The 23,446-nt window shown below is 36.8% G+C and overlaps 1 protein-coding gene and 3 non-coding genes across 5 annotated transcripts; all 4 read right to left on the reverse strand.

Annotated features, from left to right (window-relative positions):
- Nucleotides 1-408: 408 nt before the first annotated feature.
- Smp_125770.1 (putative scythe/bat3) lies at nt 409-16,898 on the reverse strand (the record flags this gene model as incomplete). 2 transcript variants are annotated; one of them, XM_018793769.1, is made up of 16 exons in its annotated part: nt 409-462; nt 1,450-1,899; nt 2,095-2,264; nt 3,089-3,365; nt 4,531-4,901; nt 5,028-5,186; nt 6,158-6,464; nt 6,887-7,452; nt 7,588-7,646; nt 8,005-8,429; nt 9,192-9,586; nt 11,227-11,492; nt 14,108-14,321; nt 16,647-16,722; nt 16,757-16,801; nt 16,836-16,898. In XM_018793769.1, 16 exons carry the CDS (start codon nt 16,896-16,898, stop codon nt 409-411), a joined length of 3,897 nt encoding a protein of 1,298 aa, XP_018648249.1. The 2 variants fall into 2 exon arrangements, with proteins under 2 accessions (XP_018648249.1, XP_018648248.1); XM_018793770.1 differs by lacking the exons at nt 16,647-16,722; nt 16,757-16,801; nt 16,836-16,898 and having other exon boundaries at nt 14,108-14,940.
- Nucleotides 8,075-8,141, reverse strand: Smp_tRNA_00022_Gln.1. Its single transcript has one exon. It is a non-coding gene (tRNA).
- On the reverse strand, nt 8,408-8,474 carry Smp_tRNA_00023_Gln.1. The gene has a single exon. It is a non-coding gene (tRNA).
- Smp_tRNA_00024_Gln.1 lies at nt 8,741-8,807 on the reverse strand. The gene has a single exon. It is a non-coding gene (tRNA).
- Nucleotides 16,899-23,446: the final 6,548 nt, after the last annotated feature.

Raw genomic sequence — 23,446 nt, forward strand, 5'->3', positions numbered from 1 at the left:
ACATACTTGTGAAACTGACAATACACAATAAAATTTGGTATCCTGCTTGAAATAGTATGAAATCCATATATTATAATAGCCACTGCTATATGCCACTAAAGTATTTTAAACAAGCTAGAACGTTATCCCTGCACACACCTAAATTATGTTACATTCGTGCCTTTGGATCTCGTTTCAAAAATTTCTGAGTAGACAGTGGGAATTGTGCTGTATCAAAGTCTGGGTCATTCGTCAAGCGTACTGCTAGTCGATCCGAGACAACGTCTCTCAAAGAGTTTACGAGTTTAATGTCTGCAGCAGGTAGTCTTCTGAGATTCGACTTGTATTTATCTTCTACATCATTATTCGAATGTTCGTTTGTCTTCTCTTTATTAACATAATCACTCGCAACAGCATCGGATAAGCATTCTATGAATAATTGATCAGGTGATTGAAATAAAGATGCTGAGTGTTCTTGCATAACCTATTTGAATAGCATAAAAAATAACGAATATGAAGTGATTAAACACTGAGATGTATAATGCGAGCGAAGTTATTGTGAAACATATTGTGGCATAAGCAAACTTCTCTAACAGCCGTCAAGAGAGAGATAATCATGTGACTAAATGCTACTTGGTGACTAGATATATCGCAGAATAATAAATGGAATAAGGATTCCCAAAAATGTGCCAACCTGAAGCTGTCTTAAGATTATCAGAATCTAGAAGTAGGCACCATGCAAAAGTGGGGAAGAGAGTGCACCTCAATGTAATCGTTGTTCGTGTCAGAAGGAAATGAAAGTTAGAAAGTAACCTAATCAGTTTAGTTACTTATTTCGTAACTTCTTTTTCTGAAGCTTCGGAGAAATCGGTTATTTACTCTGTCATGCAACTGAGATTTTATAGTTTGAGTGATTTGTACTTTGGTACACCCTAGTAGAGATTTCATGGTATTTTTCAAGCCTACACTAAACGTTTACAAAGTTAACTTGCTTCCGCTACCCTTTGTAGTAGAGCATAGGCCGCCGACCAGGATTCTCCATTAAACTCAGTCCTGAATAATCCTTTCTAGTTGCTATTTATTCTTTTGGTGTTTGCTTTTAGTTTACGACGCAGTGTGTCCCTTGGTCTTTCTGTTTCCTTCAGATTTCCAAGTTGAGGTTGTAGTTGGAATGTGTTTCTAGGAAAGACATTTAACCCTACATCGTGATAAAGATATGAGGCTTTATTTAGTTCGTATTTCAAAATATTTTGCCTTCTTTACCGATGCACTTACAAAAGTTTGAAAGCTATTCGATTAACAGTATTGCCACTGGATGTAAGCGATTTCTCGAGGACAAAAGTCTGCATATATTGTTGTCGTATCATTTATGGGACTATCAAGTTAGACGCGGTGTAATATATATATATATATATATATAATATTAGCGACTATGTTTTGTTAGGGATCAATAAACAAAACGTTCATTACCTTTCTTCTTTTCGCAGGCATGCCTGCTATATATCCATCACTAAATCGTCCGAATTGATTAGGATCATCAGTAGTTGGAGGGTTATGTGACATGGCAGATATATCGCTGGTGACTACATGAATCCAGGCAGGGGGTAAAACAGCGTGCCAACCTTCTGTTTCATTTGGAACTGATAGGTCATTACTTATAGACAGAGTAGCATTCGGATTAGGATCAAGTCCATTTATCATACTGTTAGGCAATTCTCCTGGTTTGGGAGTCCAATCAGGTAAGGAAGATATTTTTGATTGTAATTTAAGACGACCAGTGTGTACATTATTTTTTGGAACAGCTGATATAGGATGGTTCATTTCATCCGAAGGCAAATCAGAATATGCATCTAAAAACGGTAAATCATCACCGTGCAAATCTTCATCATCAAATACATTTCGTTGGATTTCACCGTTTGACTGAAAGATAGTAATGAACACTCACGTAAGGGAAAATCTATTTGTATATAATATAGATAATTCACACGTTTCACCATATTTACACATTCAATCCACTTGTAAACACAACTTATAAATTTACCGGACCACCGCTTTACTATGTTCGCATGATCATCTAATATTATAATGTGTAAAATGAAAATAAAGAAGACTAACCGGATCAACCATCATAGGTGAAGGCATTTGAGATTTCCTGAACTCTATGTATGAGGACTTTTGGTGTATCACCTTAGCACGTAATGTGGTTTCATCCATATCACAGTATGATTTAATACAATTCTCAAAACCTGTTATAAAGTCTTGAGCAAAGTCGAAGTTTTCATCATCTATAGAAATTATAAATTTAGAAAAGAATAAACAACTTAATGAAATCAGAATAGGGATTTATGGAGATTGTAGTAATTTTAGTTGCTGAATTCATGAGCTAATACAAGTATTTAATAAAATATCAGAATTACTACTGAAAATGACTTATGTTCTTACATCACTAAAGGATTTTGGAAACATACCAACTGTTTTTCAGGCGTACCACAAGTGATGATAAAATAGTTTGTTTGCTTCTCTGCATAGTCTATTAGCTCTATTAAAGAATGTCCATAGAAATAGTGTTTCTGCAAAAACTTATAATTTGACTCAGGCAAGTTAGTTGTCATTGGGTCTTAAATAACCGTTGCCACTCTCATGACCTGGCTTTAGTTACGTCGAATTGACAGAATGAGTGAATACAAGGCGAAACTGTCCAACCTAAATAGTGCTATGCTTCTAGCAACTCAATCAAGTCCTTAAACTATTTAGTACAAAAAAGTCAAAGGTCCTATGCTTCAGCTGATGACAGTACATGAGAAAAAACGTAGGTATTTATGATTCTTTAGGTGTCCTTGCCAACCGACTATTCTGAACATGGTTCTATAGAGTTTGATTCAACTGTAAGTGCGTAGTTTTAAAAAAGTGCAAAACAGCCATCAATTTGAAAAACGTCTATCGGTTTATACGGATCAAATTTCCTAAGGAGTAAGATATATTTTAGCAGAAGCAATGTACAGTTGTTTAGTAACACTTAGTGACGCCTAGAATAATTTGGAAATACTTGAAAGGACTGGTGAACACTTAGCTCAGTTATCGGCTGGTGTAAAACAGTCCATACACTTACCCTCATTCTCTTGCAGAAATGAATTTAAATGATCCAACAATATATCAAAGCCTGTAGTGATACCAAACATTTGGTTTCGAATTCCTTGAGAACTTTCAGAACAACTCGATTCAGTGTGTAGTTCGATACCCAAAGAAGAAGCAAGATGATTTGTAAGGATATCTGATAAGCACAGAAGATCTGTACAAGCAATCTTGAGAGTCATCAGTAGGGTATTACCGAATCCGGTATTCGTCGGACTGGCTCTCCACAAATCCAATTGCGAAGAAAGTATATACTTAAGGAATTAAGATGTAAATGAAAATTTACAAATTATAAAATTTCTTAATTAAAAGATAGGAAATAATTGGCACGTCAGTTATAAAATAACTTTAGGAGTGTAAACTATGAAATCTATCGGGAACTTATATGAAGGTTCCAAAAAAGGCTACGGACATATAGACCAATGTGACAACTAACTAATTAAATGTAACTTATATAACAATTTCTACGACATTAAAATTCAAAGTAAGACTATGTTAATACGCCAAAGTTCGTTGCCATCACTGATAATGTCAAATGAATCCTCACTTCCTTATAATTAAAGACGAAACAATCCATTGTGACAATTACCAAGCGTAATTCAGGCGCATGCATTTGGAAAAAAACAGTCAGTGTTTGTGTTCGCCCTGAAAGTCATCAAAGTGTTAACATATTAATCTGGACTAAACAATCGAGATGTGTTATATCCTAGTGAAGACATAAGTACGGGTAACTTCCTGGACCTATTAATGGACTATTATTCTATAAGTATTGCTATTGTATAACTACCAGTGATTAAATTTAATCTATATATATTCATCTTATTATAAGCTTTATTTTGACCTATAAATTATTATTGTATGATTTACTGTTCCTAAATTATATTTGGTTTATTGATTACTGTCTCCCACGTTCACAGCCACATTTGGCTCGATCTTGTACGAATATTATTTTCTATTTTATGGTGTGATGCGGTCTGTCTGTCTGGTATATAAACCGAATATGTTTGAAACAAATGATTCGCATAGCAGAAGCTGTAATTGATGTTCTGAACTCAACTGGAAGAGCTAGGTGGATAAAGGACCAATAAGGACGCTAGGCTGCTCATACCGGTCGAACGTCATTATTTTGGCACAGTGTTAAGATTAGACAAGTCGTATTTTGATTGGTGGATTAATCACGTGATAAAAAGCCGGGCATGAATTCAGAACAATCTGGTCAGTCATAAACAACAAAGATCTGTATCGGTTCACGTCGCCACAATGAAAATCAAGTGTGAATAAAAATAAGAATTCATTTTAATTAAAGAATAAGAATTTATGAGTAGATTTTATAGCCAGCTGGAATTTTACTCTTAAACAAAAACGAATACGTATGTCAAAAAAGAAAAAAAACAGTATCAAAATTTATGAATACCTTACCCTACATAATTTGGCAAATGATGCTGTTATATCAACCAAGTGTTCAGGGAGATTTTCACCAAAATTCCTTAGCCATGTTGCGTATTCACTGTGAGAAGCATCTGACAATCGATCTCTAAAAATAACATTAACTAAGGAATTGACAAGTTCTGTTTGGTTGTTCCCCAAAACTGACTCGGCCCAGAAAAGGTGATGTTGCAGATGTTCGCGTAAACCATCCAAGGAGGATGAAGTGATGTGACCGCAGCTTTGAGTATCAGGATGCTCACTGGCCTCATTATGAATGGCGGTAATAATATCACTTAATAACCCAACGGATACACTTCGACCACGTGATGCGCTATTCACGGAATAGTTTGGATCATTGACATCTGAAGAATAGATGAACTAACAGTGAGAATATTGAGAAAAACTACTTAACGGAAAAAAATATTTGGGCTTTTCAAAAACCACTTCATAGGAATCACTCAAACGTATAGTCAATATGACAAACTCACATTCACAGGCAGCCACTAAATTCGATGACCGGGAAATCCTGGACCATACCGTTTTAATTAAACCATCTATGAGTGCACTGAAGATTTGAGATATCCCTCTAAGTTGCGATTGGTTTATTTCATTAGAAACCCAAGATGGTTTAGCTTGAGGAAAAATTCCTATGTGATACGACAGAAATTGAGAGAATACAACTTAAAAAGTATACGAATTCAATGAAATAAATTTCTGGGAATCATAAATGCAGAAGTAAAGATAAAGAAAGTGACAACAAAGCGAAGCGACAAGCTGGTATCACTAATGTATTAATACTTAGTAAACTACAATTTAGAGTATAGGGATTTCTCCGCTTTTTGAAATATGATTGGCACCATAGTACTGAGGCTAACCAACTTACCTATCTCAATATACGATTAAAACTGGGGTCCACTATCTTCCATGTGATAAGGGAGAAAAGACAACATCATCTTATGGCTGTAACAATAACAACAGAAAACATAAAACCTGAGACAAGTATGTATCAGTTCGGGTTGCTATACTTCACGTCAGTAAAATATTAGGTTAAATTAACACGATAAGAAGCGAAGGCACAATAATATTAACTACAATCGGAAGCTAGAATGATAAATGTAGTTCAACAGAAACAAATAAGATTGAATACCGAAAAACGTGAATTAATGCTAAACTGAAAATTCAGAGTAAGAAAATAAATGAATATAACTAAGTCATTGCAACGGGTTTTGAAGAAATCCTACACAAGTTTGTGGGGGGTTATAGTGTGCATCGAAGCATATATCATGTGACTTGTGAAGTGTAAGTTATCTATAACATCGGAAATAAACAGAATCAAACTAAATCCGGATATTCATCTCACAATCAGCTGAAAACGACCGTATAATTAACTGTGTTCTACTACGTCACTATTGATGATCGTAAGCTATAAAAATTTTTACATTAATAACTATAATACTTGGTGAAACAATTTATTTTTTTCTAGATTCAAAGAACTTATAATAAAGAATTTTCTGTCCAAAATGTTGAACAATGCGGATTTATTGGAATGCATCTAAAAACTATCCATTCAACACATACTTATGAAACAGAACGATTATAGTTTACAGAGTAGTCTTACTTGAAGAACTATGCGTCGTTGATCCACTAGTTGTTGTTGAAGTTGCACTTCCTGCTAAATTTGTCACAGGATGGGATGGATTCATTGAGAATTGTATGGGTGACGATGAAACAAGTAGATTGAATGGTGAGGGACCGGGAGTGAAATTATCAGTACTCACAGCAGAAATTGCGGCATTAGTGGCTGCGGATACAAGAGATAGAAGGTGTTGTGGCAGATTGATTCCTGAACCGAAGGAAAATGATCCAGGAGGTCTAGTACCTGCGGATCCAGTGTTTACTGTAGGTGGATTACCTGGGACACTTGGCTATAAAATTACAAAAGCGGATATTACACTAGTGAAAACGTGGAAAAAGAACCATACAAAATTAAAATAAAGCACTTGGTCGGTTTGCAGCAGGATTCATTGAGTTTAACTATGAGAAACCGTGATCGATAAACATAAATGACGTAATTTTGTGATGTCGTTAAATATATATATATATATATATATCATGTGCTAAATATTGGTTCTGATACTCTGAAATGTTTTTTTTATTTTCTTGGAGCCACATTCAATACAGACATAATCCAAGAGTGTTTCTTGGTTTGAAAAAGAGGCGTTTAGAATCTGCTAAGAAGACCTACGATAACTGTCCACTGATTCTCAGTCATTCGCCTTGTAAAAAATAATTACTTTTGCTAGATAAAACGTAAATTATACATAAATAACAATGATAACCGGCTTACTGGTACACATTCTGCAAACGAAGAAGGAACTTGAGACGGTAAACCGGATCTTGCTTGGTTGTTTAAACTGGCAGGTTCTACAGTTGCTTGCGAACGACCCAAACGACTAATATTAACGCCATGTGTGGTGATGACATCATTAATTGGTGTAAGTGGTGGTGGTTCTGGCAAACTGTATGAAGTAGAAACTCTATGACCAACTTCACGTGAAAAGTGACGAGAATTACATGCCAAAAAGGGGTCAACTGAGTCGATTACCGTAAGTGGGGGGAGTGATGGACGAGGGACCATAGTTACGTTAGTATGAGTAGTTGGTAGTGAATCACTGGAAGTAGTTACAGTGCGAGTAGTAGATGGTATTGACACAACACTAGTAGGAGCATTTGTTGCAGTTATTGGAGATGAAAGTGATGCTAGAAATGGAGCAGCTGGGAGACTAAATGTGTTTACGGATATTATTGGAATGTCAAACCGATGGATAATAGCGGTGCGTCCATTGCCCAGAGAAGTTGTCGTCGTAGTCATCGCAGGGTTAGGTGTACCGGATGAACTTGTTACAGCTGGAACTACAAAAAATGAAGTGAATTTGATTATTAAGTGATGGTATAAATCCGTAATAAAAAGCGTAACGAAATAAAATTAACAAATCAGAAGGAAACTAAGTAATAATGATGAAACTGAAAATTACCAAAAAGGCTTACTATTTTCCGTTTGAAGGTTACTAGCGCGGTTTACATTAGAAGCAGATCGACTTCGGATGCTAAAACGGAAAAGAATAGATTGATAAACATTAAACGCAATTTTAATGAACCAGAATACAGCTTCGAAAGGTGTCATAACTGAAACGATTACAAAATCGATGGTCTGATACCATCAGTTAAATCGATTTGTGCTCACTTCAAGAAAGAATAAATACATATGAACAACGTTAAATTAACAGTTTTATATTTGAGATTATATTAACTGACAATAAACATAAAACTGTCGCAACACATTTAGTCTATTGGATAATCAATCTTTTAGAGCACACTTAAACATACTCTGATTTTTGAATATACAAATGATAATACCATGAAAGTAATTATCAAACGAAATCATAAAACTATTGTAATAGTTACCGTGAAGTTGTGGAGCCAGTATTGGAAACAGAATGTTCGGATCTAATAATGCGTGGTTCCTGTCCGTCTCCAGTTGCCACAATCGTAAGATCAGGTGGTTCAACGCTAATCCGCGCACGTATCCGACGTCTATCAGTGTCCGAAACGCTTAAAACCCGTTGAGTACATTGTTTGACTTGAGGAACTGGCTTTTGTTCTTTTGCAGGATCACGCGTGAGGTCAATTAAAGTATTCGCATCAGTATCCTGTCTTTGAGATTCATCACTTGTTGATGTTTTAGGTTCCGAGTTACTACTCTGAGAAGTAGAGACGGTACTATTGACCTGTTGTGTCTCCCGTTCTGTCATAGTAATCACGTTGAAATCAGATATCAAATGAAGCATATGGGCGTTCAAGTGTAGTAAACGGCTTACTTGGGAAAACAACTATAGAAGAAACAAAACAGAGATCAGATTGTATGTAGCCCAAAGTATGGCTAAGAAAAATGAACAATCAAACAGCCCTAGCCTGTTTGAAAAATTAGTACAAAACAAAAGTCTATAAATACAATCATGAAGTTGTTTTCTTGTCAGTAAGTATAGTAGACGCTAACAAAGTCCAAATACAATCATATTATTATAATGTAGTGAACGAGAACACAAGCAGAGACAACCAATGTATTTGAACACAGAATTACAGAATGCCTTTGTAAAATTTGAGAACCATACAGTAAATAATTCATTTGCAAAATGTCAACTAATGGTCTCAGACTTCATTGTCCTTTCGTTTCCACGTCAATCACTCTCTGTTTCCCTTCTCTTTTCTTCGATTCTCTTAACCTTTTGCCGCCAGGCATTTCAATTTCGGTTGATGATACATACTACATATATTTGTCGACATCAGTAGCACACACCATAATATCACATCCACTCACAGCACGAATAAATTAGTAATGGAATACAACCATTAACAAAAGTACTTCAGTCAGCAGCAAATACTTCTTACAGTGTGGAAATGCGAAAAGTATAAAATAAAGAAAATACTTCATTTTTTACGAACTTCACAAAAAAACCACGCATCACATTCTTCATATTTGTTTTTGTAAATAGGAACTCTGTTGAAGTGGTAGTAGAATATAAATCCTAGAACTTCGAAAAGGACTACGCAGACAAATTTTAGTACAACAAAATCTTAGTCACTCAACTTACACGTGGATGCCAGTTCGATACTTGAGTTGTTCTCCTCGTAGTTTCAATATTTTGTGATGTGTGACCAATTTCTTCTAATGTGGAAGAGTCTTCAACAGTGGAGCAGACTTCAGAAGTAGTGCCAACAATCTTACTTTCGTTATGTAACATTTCTTCCCACAGGTCTAACTGTGGTTCTATTGAGTGCCACAGTTGACGATATCTGCTAAGCATATCTGCTAGCAAAGCCAAAGAAGGTTCTGGTGTGGAATTTATTGAATTATCTACAGTTTCTGTGTTATTTTCTTCCTCAGCTTTCGGTCGCTCATCACTATTAAGATTTTCGATTTCACCTGGGGGAATTTTATCATATTCATCGGTATCCACTAACATGGGTGATGATTCTCGTTTGAACGCTAAATAAGAGCGATACATTAAAGTACTCATATAATTGGTATTATTACACAAAATAACACATGGGAATTGAAAAACAATGATTGAAACCAGAATAACTGAACTGGCATATATATATATCTCCGAAATAGACTCAAGTAAGAGTCATTTCGGGGAACATGTACGTTTGTACACCACCTATCATGATAGTCGATGGTAATACTTCAACACTCGAACTACGATAACAGTGACTACAATTTTGGGACAATTTACTGATGAAATGTCAATCACATTGGATGAGTGGAAAATATTTATTGTAGTCAATACATCCAAAGATGAAACCCACCACATTACTTTACTAAAATCCCACTGATGAACCGAAATATGAGCATCGCTCAAGCTACTGATTCATGATACAGTGATGGGTGAAAATCTCAGTTAACGAAGTCGTACAGTCGCTGAAAAACAATGACACAAGCGTCGGTGAAGAAACTAGGAATTACTGATATTTTGGGTTTATTCAAACCATGCCCATTAGGATTTCCACAGAATTTCTCTGTTTCCTAATATTTAACCGACTTTGTGTAAAATTATTTTGCAGGTCATCCGTGAAGTCATCAGAAGACATATCAGTTATTTCGCCAAATGAGGGGTTATCAGTCAACCACACAGAATCATTCTATTTATGGTTCCGAAGATTTGAAGAGTGCATAAAAATCTAAAACACTTCAATACAACAAACATATACACACGGATTGAAGGCTAAAATTTTAAAGTCATGAGACAGACCAATTTGAGAAAAATAAATTAAATGAACATTTTTCATTGACAAATAATAGATACTCATCACAAGATTTAGTTTCCAATATCTGCTGCATTTACTGACCACTATGCACACAAAGATATTTAAGGCCGTTTACACATAATAAAGGTGTGGGACCTGTAGTATGGCCTTATATTTAGGTAATTAATTTCTGCAGGTGACTCAGTGATATTTTAAGCTATTGTAGACACATGAAATTTGGACTAGAATATAATGAACAATTTAAAAAAAAACTGTAAGATAATTTTTAGTAACACTTAAAATATACTTGGATATTACAGAATATGCCAGATACTTAGGAATAAAAGACGATTCTGTAACAAAGAGAAACTACCAACTCTCTCTCTCTCTCTCTCTCTATATATATATATATATATATATATGTCAGCTACAACGTAGGACCAGGTACATATATGCATCGGTCCAAATTGCCATACCTCATTAGCACAAGATGAACATCGAATTCATGATGCAAAATTACTCTTATCTAACTTAACGGCCTATATATATATATAGGCCGTTAAGTTAGACAAGAGTAATTTTGCTTTATAACTGCATAAAATACTTAAAATCACTAATTCTTCAGTCGTTGTGAATACCATGATTTCTAAAAAGAAAACCATACATCGCCGGTTATTTATGAAGTTTATTTCATAGTAATAAGTAGTGAGGACTTTAAATAAACGAACAGCAACACTTAACTTGGCGCCATAAACATTCTAATACATTATCCCCTTCCTTATCCAAACCTAGAACAAGATATATCAGCAACCACACACGTGATTTCAAGAACGCTTAACTCGAATATCCGGAATTAGCAAAACTAATCTCGGGACTTACTTTTATTTACATTATCACAAGCATTAACAATATCATCCTTCTGAACGTCACGTTGGTTTGTGGAATGCGATGTGGAAGGAGATGGATCAGTTTCTGATGGTTTTGCCTTGTTATTATGAGAGTCTTTATAGGATATTTGGGATATTTTCTGAGTAAGGCGAGTGGCTTGGCGATGCAATTTATTGAAAGTATTTTCTCGTAAGGTTATTAAAGAATGATCATGAAGGGAGTCGCCAGAAAGATCACCATCACGAGAGAGAGAGAGGCTAGAAAAGGCGAATTAAGGGAAATAGAATGACGAACAAATCTTTAGAAATTATTAAACAGTATAATCTTTGGCATCAAAGAATTAAATATTGTACAAACACAAGAAAATTACATATTTAACTAAGAAAAGCTGGTATCATACTAAAATTAAAAACCAAGACAGAGGTCGAGACGTGAAAACTCAAGACAGTGCAAATTTGTGATCACAGGTATAAGTTTTGACAAGAAGTTTATTACCATAGAAATCCAGACCAAAACACTTTACACTTGTAAAATATGGGAGCGGAAAACCAGCAACTGGTTTCGCTTAGTTAAAAGTTCAAGAGATCCCGACTATTGTGAATACATTTGTATACATAAGCGATTAATAGGATGACCCAGAAATAGCTTTACATAATTCTTGTAAATAATGAAAGCTTTTAAAATATTTTTGAATTCTACAACCTCTTCATTTCCTAGAAAGTGGACAAATAGAAAGCAAATACCAGTCAAGCGGCTGCATTACCTTGATTAGTAAAGATTGATAGCCTTAACAACTCTCCTCTTCTTTTCACCAAGTATCCCAAGCTTAAACTTTGCCATAACTCATTCAGTCTACCGACAAAGCGTAAGCAATCCTTCAAAGTCATATATAATCAAACACTTCCTTTCTAACTACGTTTTCTAATTTCTTTGGCCATATCTTGCAGATGTGCAGTAATAAAAAATTAATTGTGTCGCCTTTTGTCGTATTGGTCATTTTTGCCTCAAAAAATTACTTTCCATTTTTCACAGCCCACTGTTCATAATTGGGCTTTGATTTTTCAGTGTAAACCTATCTGATCGTTTTTCATGAAAAAACATCCCTTTTATATGACGGCTTTAAGTTTGATCAAATATTCTGTACTTCAATAAATTGATCAGTGGGAAATCTGGTACTTAGAAGTTATTATACGATTATAACCCATTTAAAAAGAATTCAGTCAATCAGCTACAACGTAGGACCAGGCACATATATGCATCGGTCTAAGTTGCCATACCTCATTAGCACAACAAGATGAACACCAAATTCATAGAAGTAGTTAATTTAATGGTGGTAATATATAAAAGAATGATTGTGTATAATGATATAGTACAGGAAAAAATATATGAAGCAATTTTAATCTCACGGTTTAAGAGAAGACAGAATGTGTATACACCTATGCCATTGTGATCGATTCTAAGCCATATCGCCCAGAGTCTCCAACCATTGGTTACGATAGTCACGCGGACCCCAACCAAGTAGCCTGCATCTACCAACATGATTCAGACTAGAAGTTGGTGACTTCAAGCACTGATACCACGTTTTGGTTTGGCCGCCACTAACTTTCTTCCAACCATCCCCAACACTAGTCAGCATTGAACGTCGTGGTAATCGGTGTTCAGGCGTACGTAATACGTAGCCCAAACATCTCAGCCGATAAATATTCATGACCTCATCAACTGATTTACCATCACTCCCCAATACCCTGTGTCTAATCTCACCAGTACTCACCCCGTGATCCCAGCAGATGAGAGGAATATTTCTAAGACATCTGTGATCAAATACTAGTAACTTACGAGTATTTTTTACTCTTAATGACCACGTTTCGCAGCCGTAAAGTAGAACAGAGCGAACTGCTGTGCAGTATACTCGTCTCTTAATTCATAGACGGATATCTCGTCTTTGCGATAGGTGACGTAAGTTGACAAAAGCCAAACGAGCTTTTTGAATCCGTGCTGAGATTTCGTCAGACACCAACCCATTAGGGCCGAACAGACTTCCATGATAAGTGAAGTTGTCGACATGTTCGACTACTTCACTCTCTATCCTTAGTTCAGGTGTTGACGCAGACCAGTCCTGGAGTAACAATTTGCATTTAGAGAGGGAGAAAAGCATCCCAAACATCCTTGCATTGTTACTCAGTGCTCACAGAAGACTCTGCATTTTGTCAGGACTATGTCATCTGCGTATTCTAAGTCAATTAGTGGACCCCCAGGTAAGAGATCAATTCCTGAAAATTCAGTCAACGAGAGTTGAGTTCAAAAGCTATAAGGTATTAATTGTGACAATAGAACCTAAATAAATTACTAATAAAAGTGCAATGACCAGAAATGATTGAGTTGCACACTTTGCAGTGATAATGTTTCATACGTACACAGGTCACCTATTTAGCTCTTGTGCATGGTATCTCACCAACGTGTCGAAAGCTACTAACAATTGGGGAGGATATATGAACTTTCTTAAGCTTTCATGATGTCACGCCAGAAAACAGCAATTAACCGAACCAAATAAAGAATATTATAAAACACTTTCTCATGAAGATTTTAATGGATAACTGGATTATAAACACTTGTCTATAAATGGTCAGTTCATGGAACTGGAATATTAAATGAGAGCAGTTGCAAATGTTTACTTATTAGAGAACTGCTGAATAAGACTCCATACACCAATCTGTAATTTCTGTCTGAGGGCTTCAACAGTTAATGACCCAAAGACATGTAAACTTCTTGATATAAATGCTATCAAGGCACAATACATAACTACTCAGCTAAATGATATGTTGATTTAAAACATTATGACTACAAAACAGTAGGTCTTCGGACAAACACTTACTTAGTAGCTCTGCTCAGCTCGCTAACACCACTTAGTATCCCAGAGGTAATGTCTTGTATAGCTTGTTGCATGCTTATACCTCCAAACGTAAATCCGCCCAGACCAGAACCACCCATGTTAGCTGTTGAGTCAGCTGTTGCAGTTCCAGAAGATGATTGTTCTCTGGTAGTTGGAGGGGGCCTGACAACGAGATGTACCACTTTACCTTGAATACCTGGACACAAAGAAAACTGAATTAAGCAATATCCAAATTTTCCTACAATTTTAAACACCAGTTACGTGAACCACTTCATAAAAATCACGAAAGGTGTCCCAAAAAAGAAATCAGTGTGGTTTTGACGGTATAATAGCCTGTGAGATCGATGAGATCCTGCAGTCTGAGATTGAGTGCACTATGATGCAGTGGACTCCGAGTCCCAGTGAAACGATCAGTCATACTAAACAGCCAAACGCCGGTATGGTCTGAAGTTCAGACATTTGGCCAACTTTACTGGGATATGTTGAAAAGAAAACGTCCTTTTTGGATAACGAGTATCTCCAGTGATGCTGCCTTGTCAAAACAGAAAGGGATTTTAAAAAGGGCGACCTTAGAACAAAAAGAACTACCCACAAAGTGCTAGTACCCAACTGGGACTGTGCAGCCGTCATCTGGGATCTGCAGACACGCTATTGGTGCCCCCAAATGCCCTGGTACGGCCGAGAGTGTAGAGAGTCTGCTCTCCCTTTCTAAATGCTCTCACATGGCCACACGTATATAGCTTGCACCAGGGAAGTCCTACTCACTGCCTTCTCGTGGCACTACTGTTGTTTACAAAATGTCCGGCGCTTTAACCAGTTTGGTGGACATAGAGACTCCACCTAGAGTTGGGAAACCCTTATTGCAACCAATGGTGCTCATGGGCTCCAGGATCCTGAGGGAGCAAACGGCGTATAAATTAATCGTCGGTCACCGGCTACCATGGGACTGCATCTCCTCACGATGCTCCACTGCCTTGTGGGTCAGACCTTTAGGTTAAAGGCTCCGGGTTTGGCCCCCTAAGAAAACAACCTGCTTCAGTTTGGGCACCTGGGCAGTATCACAGCCCTCACACAAATCAGATGAGATTTGTGTGGCGCATATGCATCTGGTGCCTTTTTGTACCAATATTTGTGTTCAAATAAATAAATAAACTATTGGTTTGTCAAGACCACTCCTGACAGTCTACTCTCCAGGCTTCTGAAAAACATTACTTACGTTGCGAGATCAACCGTAAAGTGCTCATTGATGCTTATTTTTATTTTATTTTCAGGCAACCACTAACCACTTGTATAATGCGAACGTTACCCATCATGCTTGAATCCAACAATCATTTTGTGAATTGATGCCAAGTCTTGGTTTGATTACCCTGTTTTCTTCCTACTTAATACTTCAGTCAGCGATTAGTGTCACAATGGGAGGTGATTAGAATACTTAACACATGTTTAAGTCACTTTAGTGGATAACGGTTTACAGCCCTACCAATGGACTCACCTAATTATCTACATCTGACCTACTCACTTTCAAAGGTCACAGTTTACAACCGTTAGTTAAAGCTAAGCAGGCTGCTGCTAGTTTTGTGGGTCTCACCTACGTTATAGATGACATGAGTTCGCAAAACCCCAGTGCGCTCGATAAATTTATTCCAATATTTTTCCAAGTTATGGACAACTTATGAGAGACGCCGAAGTGACCTTGGGAATGTTCGCCTACTTACCAGAACTAAATGAGGGTTACAAAAGTGTGAAGAATAAGGATTATGATTTACAACTGGTGGTTAGGAATTATACTTATGGTTTTCATCACCAATTTACATCAATTAAAATGCTAATGCGTTATTCAGACGAATGGGTGAATGAATTCCATATTAAAATCCAAGACCTGTTATCTTAAATCTGATTGGCTCGCCAATGAATTAAATTTCCGCCATTTACTGTCCTTGCTCATGATGTAGTTTGCAATCCTGTCACATTGCTGTTTATTGATAACGACCTATTAGTTGTAATAACAGTTGTAACTAGGACTGAATCGGTTAGACAATGTAATGATGTTCACTGGCTCAAAATCCCATAATGCACCAAAACTAGAATTATACTATCAGTAGGACCAGATATAACAAAGCCATGAATAAATCAGGATAACATGTAAACACTATTTAAACTGAGAGGCCGACGTACGAGCACCGCGTAGCTATGACAGTTGTAATGAATCTAGTAGCACAATACAAGAATGAGGTAGTGCTAACGTAACGAGTGACGAACACTAAGGTGGTTTGAATTTCTGGAGACTGATATTCTACTAATTCGTGTAGTAATTTACAAAGATAAACTATTCAAATGAACTGAAAAATACTAAGAAGTCGTGCATCACTGATGGTGTTTGCTTGATGCCTGTCAAATTTTGAGTCACAATCCGATTAGCTAAATGTGTCTAACCGAATAAAATGAAGGATATTTTTATACCGGTAGGACGGTTTTGTTGTAACAAGATTAACAAATGAATAAAATGTAACCAAAAACTTGCCGCATTCCAACAAGGTCTGTTCATTGTTCAGAACTCTTCCTTGAAAAATTAGGCGTTGTTGTTCAGCTGCGATGTTCTATCAAGTAGGTAAATTATGAAGAGCAACTAACCAACTTCTGTTCTATTTCTTTTTTGAAATCTTCGATTTTCATGGCCTAGAAATCAGTCAAGCAGAAAAGCAGTACTTACCTCATCTTCTATATGGAATACAGAGTCTCTACCATCAAGCGTTTTTACTGTCACGTCAAACATTCCCAGGGGTAAAAGACGTCGGTCAACAGACTAGCGGGACCGAAACTCTAGATCTCGTTGATACATTTAAACAATACCCGAATGAATCTACAGAACTTAGTCAGACTAATCACATGTCTTTCTCACATTTTGAGAAAACTGTTTCGTGTGTTCATTAATTACACAGTTCTCTTTCAAATGTATCCACAGAAGCTTCATTGTTTTATTAAACTTGTTTACTTAATAATCTATTTATAATTTTCAAGATAACAGGAACACAAAACTGGACCTAATGGCATGTACTCATTCTTTTCTGCTTGGTTTTTATGTAATGGTGTCACAAGCAAAATAATCAGCAGCTGAACACTGCTTTAGCCAGAAGTACTATAATATGAAAATTTTGTGGTTTTTATAACTATGATAAAAAGCTATGTTTCGTTTTTCTTCATGAATTTTTTTTTGTGTTATCGCATTTATTTTCAATGTATATTGTTAGGTTTTATCATCTGTGAGCAAACACTATTAATTAACAGTTTGGGACCCACGTTTCTTCTGGTGTTCAATTAAGCACTACCAACGTCGTTCCTCCTTCTCCTATACCAACCACTGCTTGATATTGATTAGTACAATCATGTTGTAATATCCTTCTGAGCTATTCTACACTACTTAAGACGTTTTTCCTTAAAAACGCTATTGGAATTTTAGTTCTCTTCTCCACGTTTATATCAACCACAAAGTAGGATATTTCATAACCGAGTGAATTCTACTTGCTCTGGTTACTCCAGAAGCGATGCATTAATCATTGCATAACTGTTTTCATCATTTTTTCATTCAATATACAGCTTTGCTTTGCGTTTTATCTCTTTACCGTTTTCTTATTTCGCTTTGTCTCAATAAGATTTGTTTTATTTATGTAATTGTTTGTTTTGCCTATAGTCATTCCTTGATTAAGTTCTTGTATGGGTTCACTGAAAAACTTATTCTGAAGTCAAACTATTAAATCAGTATAAAGCATCATGCTCAGTAACCTAGTTAAAGTTTAATAAGTACTTCTTTCATGTCATTGCCAACTAGGTTCATAAATTTAGGTCTGCATGTAAAACATCTAGGCTGGACTGTAGCGGAACATAAATCCTCAAAACAAATAGTTCAGTATGTTTCCTACATTTAATACTGACCTCATTAGTTTTACCAAACACACCTATCTGAAGGCGATCGGTCAGGCATCCGCTCCATTTCACACGTGAGTACGCCATGTTACTCATCTCTTACGACCGTTAGCCAGCTTACATTAAACACTTCCCCGTATGTCGACAGCTTTTCAAATATATCTTCGAACCTCTCCACCTACGACTTGAATAAGTTGCCGCACTTCGACTGAAAAAGTGTCACGTGTAAAGGCGTTATCGAATTCCAAATATCCGTTGCTTCTATTGGCAAAATGGGAAGAAGCGGATAGTATGGATTTTTCGTACCCATTTCAAATGGTTTCTAGAGGAGGAAAAAAATACCTTGGATTGAACAATTACTAAACATCTGATTCACACAAACTGAGTGCTGTAATATCTGCTTGTGTGGTTGATGAATTGGAAACCTCAAGACTTCTGGATTTTACTGAATCAATCGATACTTGGGTCGGAAGACATGGTTATCAACTGTTCTTTATTTCGATAGCAAACGCTATATCATTTACTTACTTACTTTACTTACGACTGTTACCCCCATTGCAGCATAGGATGCCGGTGAGCACTCATCAACCCACTCTGTCCTGGACCTTCCTTTCTAGTTCTACCCAGTTGTTGTCCACTTTTCTCAGGTCTGCCTCCATTGTTCGGCGTAATGTGTTCATTGGTCTTCCTCACATCCCTTGGCATTCAGGGCTCCATGTGAGGGCTTGTCTTGTGACACAGTTGGGTGATTTCCTCAACGTGTTTCCTATCCACTTCTAGCGCTTCCCCCCGATTTCTTCCTCCACTGAAATCTGCTTTGTTTTCGCCCACAGTAGGCTGTTTCTGATAGTGTTTGGCGAGCAGATCCGAATGTTAATAAATACCTGTATCTTCTGGATTAAGATACAAACGTCATATGCTGGATAAATAATATAGCTACTGCGTTTAAACTTGTCGTAGAACATTTATATGCTGCATGCTTCAAATTCTAGTGGTTTCAGTTGTCTTGTTAAAGTTCTAGACTAGTTGAGATTAGTGGTAATTCGTTAGACTATTTTAAATCCACATCGGGTGTCGCGGTAAACATGGATTCAAATATCTTTGAGAAAGTTAATTCAACATATCATTGAGAGAAATGGAAGATTGTTTATTATATTTCGATTATTGATTTTACAACATAATTTCAAGAAAGATAGGATTTCAGGTCGTTTTATAACTACTGTTAATAGGAACATATATGATATATAAAAGAATCTTCTAAATCCTGAGAACATATTCTACTTCTGTTCAACAAATTAGGAAGTTTACTTTCTGGTCATTTCCCCGTCACATCATTTAAAATACGTTCAAAAGATTAGCATGTTCTCTGAATCCTTCTATCAGCGATTTATAACTACAGATTCAAACTCATGCTACGATGTGCAGTTTCGGTGCAATAATGGCATAACAAAATTCACGAGTGCCTGATTGCTGATATAAGTTATCCTTAACTGAGAAAGCAGCCTATACAAATTTTGTCGTGCACTTATTTGCATAGGGAAAGGCATTGCACTATTTGTGGAGATGCTGGTGGTAAGGCTTGTTATGGTATTACTTAACAACTTGTGGATGGACCTACTATACTACGGAAACCTTAACATCTAGGTTTTAAAGAAGGTTATGACTTAGTGAGGAAACTTAGAACCAGGAATCAGAGTTGAAAATTATGTTTGGGAATTACGGCTTGTGTTTTCATCGCCAAGTGTCATCATTGGTACAGCTAATACTCCTCTGAGGAAAGAAAATGGTAGACGTGTTAATATATAACAACATAGGTTTTGTAGGGTCGGTGAAATGTCACTGAATATCGAACAGATCGTCGATCCCTGTCAAGGTCAAGGATAGTCAACGCGCATCAGCCAATCATACGCCATGGACTGGCCCACGCGGCAGTGGTTGTTCTTTCACTTCTGTACTTTCGTGGTTGTACCTTAACTAATATATTCTTGTAATAACGTCCTTTGTGTTGTACAGTCTCCATAGCGTCCATGATCCTTTGATGCATCGATGGTTCAATCCACGTAAGGGCTGGTCGCGAGGTGTGACTTCAGCGTTAGTTGGTTCGTCACCATTCTCGTCTAACTCTAGTAGGCCCCCAATCGTTTCGACGATAGATCATTAACGTTGATCATTTTACACTGGTGAGCAAGACTTCGAATAACGCAACCTATCATTATGACCTTTTTTATTGCATTCTATACTTATTATTTTTCATTTTTAACTTCGGCTATCTTTACCAGTTTCTGTGAACATTCGTTGCTTCATATCAATGTTGATTAGTACTTCACCTGATATAATTAGTTCAATCGATAGAACTAACCAATCAACTACGACTATAATTGACTATCGTGGTTCTTTAACAAGCATTAGCAGCATGTAAATGCCCCTGTGTAATATGTCTGTTAAAATATCAACCACTCGTAAGTACAGTCTCAAGGCAACACGAACGCATATCTGTTTGCAAATTATCCACTTGTATAACCAATACAGGATTAACTGTCGATTATAAATTCATCTTTCTGCTTGATCACTATCAACTAACTACTATCAGAAACTATCTACTAGAATATTTTACTTTCTTGACCACTGCCTGCCTAATTTCCAATTGCTGAGTTCCATGGCTAATCAGAGGATACAAATGCTAGAAATTTACGGTGAGTTTGAACTATAAATTTCTTGCAATGTTAGATCTTGTTTAGACTGTTTCGCCAGGCAATGCTACGTGTTTGGCTCAAATTAAATTTGGACGTATACCAATTCAGTCTACAACGCTTCGTTAATCTACGAATTTAATCAACAAATTTCAATTATTTTGGAGCAGGAGTAACCCAGGCGAGTTTTATAACTGCATTAGATAATTACGTATAATGTTTATGATGACTAATAACATTTCGCGACTATTTTCACGTAAAGTAGTCATATGTTCTGTCACTGCCGTCAAGTTTTGGTCGAAACCATGTACATTTATGACTCGTAAGTCAACATACTCCGAAAAAACGTATTTCATGTACACGAGCAATCTTAGTCCATGTCCTCACCAGACATTCATCGTATTTAATGTCACTTAACACGAGATAATAAGCTCATTTTACGAAATGATCACGTTATTTAAACCTAAACTTTAGTTACATTGGTGATTACTATTTAAATTAATGTTTACTATGCGCTTTGTATTTGCTGTTATCTCACACAGTAAATCATGGCTCGATTTCCTTATTGCACGAAAGTCACTTTAATTCTGTCTTCAGCTCATTCACATGCAATACGGGTTTGGGAAATATCTAAATGACCTCTGAAATTCTCCACGAACCCCACGATAGTCTTCGTATATGTTTGCTAATACACATCCAATTGCTATATTAACGATGCCCAAACGAACGTTCAGTACAATTGTCAGTATACGAAAGGGTGTTACTTCGATGTGACGTTACAACACATCCGAACTATTGTAGTTATTCAACTTCGACGTCGTATTTTTTTATCCTATGAAGTATTGTTTACGCGTGCCTGTTATCTAGTAGATGATTTCGGTACATCAATCGGCTGTTCAACTACTCGACGATTTAAAGCCTGTCCAGTTCAATTGGTGGTTTGACGACACTCATTCACGCGAATCATCGGTTTACGCAGTCGAGTGAATCTCCTGCAAACTGGCAACAATATTGTCGTCTCGACCCCAACACTGACAGCATTTTTCACCGATATCATTGACATGAGTCCAGAGTGACACTCTTGGTTTCTTATGTTCTTTTTGACATTTTTCGGTTCACTCATCAAACACACGTGCAGCACTCACCGTTTATCATCTTTTAGAGACTTCATCGTGCCACCGCTCTCGATCTGTATTCTTCGACCCTTCTTGATTTTCACAGCAGTTATCAGTTTTTCCAAACTGACTACAAGTTGATCAGAAGCTTCGCACAAGGAAACCACGGCTTATCTTCACGGTTATACTTCTGTACTTACAGTTAGTCTGTTAAATATAGATATAACTAGAAATCGACGCTTACGAACAGTTTTCAACGACACTTACTGACTTTCTACTTTGTACCGAGGGCAGTACAAACATCGGCATCGATTGATAATACACTTATCGTACTATCACTGTGACATCACTACTCTTGCGGCAAACTTACCTTTTCTCATCTGAGGAACTCAACCACTTGTCAGAGCTATCTTTTTCAACGCGACTTGATAAAACTCTAAAATATCATGTTTCTTTTTCTATTATTTCTATGGTTGATCGCCTAACATTCAATCAACGTCCTTGTTGCGTGCTATTACTCGTAGTTTCCCGATCAGTTTCTGCAGCCTCCTTTCCATTTGTCTTACAGCTCGGCAATACCCGTAGGATTCATATTAATCGTCTGGCAACCTCCGGCGCGCGGCTACTCCCAACATGTTTGGTATCGATTCAAACGGCCGTTGAATCTGGTGGGGGAGTATTGTAGGGTCAGTGAAATGTCACTGCATATCGAACAGATCGTCGATCCCTGTCAAGGTCAAGGATAGTCAACGCGCATCAGCCAATCATACGCCATGGACTGGCCCACGCGGCAGTGGTTGTTCTTTCACTTCTGTACTTTCGTGGTTGTACCTTAACTAATATATTCTTGTAATAACGTCCTTTGTGTTGTACAGTCTCCATAGCGTCCATGATCCTTTGATGCATCGATGGTTCAATCCACGTAAGGGCTGGTCGCGAGGTGTGACTTCAGCGTTAGTTGGTTCGTCACCATTCTCGTCTAACTCTAGTAGGCCCCCAATCGTTTCGACGTAGACCATCAACGTAGATGATTTTACAGTTTGATTGGTGAAGTGTTGGCCGCAAATATCTTAGTGATGCCGAGACATTATAGCTTAATTATTTATTCGCTCCATTATTTTTAGAGGCATTATATTTTTTACTACTTTATACTGAATGTTGAAGAGTTTTGTTTGCTTAAATAATGACAATCTGGAGTGTCAACTGTTCTGTTTCATGATCAAAACAAAAACTACCTCACCATTAGTGTGGTTTCTTCCATTGCTAAAACGAGGGGTACTAATCAACACGAAAATTATTCCTTTCGTAGTTAGTGACTAAGCCCCTTCTGTGCTTAAGTTAAAGGAGATTACATAATTAAATATTCTCATTTCCTTATAGTAATTCATGTTTAAAATATTGAGATACATAATGAACGACTTTTAAAGCTACTTAGACGCTTTCGCGAAACAAATGTGACGGGAAATCGATTTAATAATAATATATTTCTGCCAGGGCAGGTACACGCCATTTTTACAGTCATGATCTACAAATTACAGCATTACTTCGCTTACAGTATGCTTCTCACGTAGGGTCGTTAGATAGACGGGATCAAT

This window comes from Schistosoma mansoni, chromosome 1, assembly GCF_000237925.1.
Source record: "Schistosoma mansoni strain Puerto Rico chromosome 1, complete genome".
NCBI lineage: Eukaryota > Metazoa > Platyhelminthes > Trematoda > Strigeidida > Schistosomatidae > Schistosoma > Schistosoma mansoni.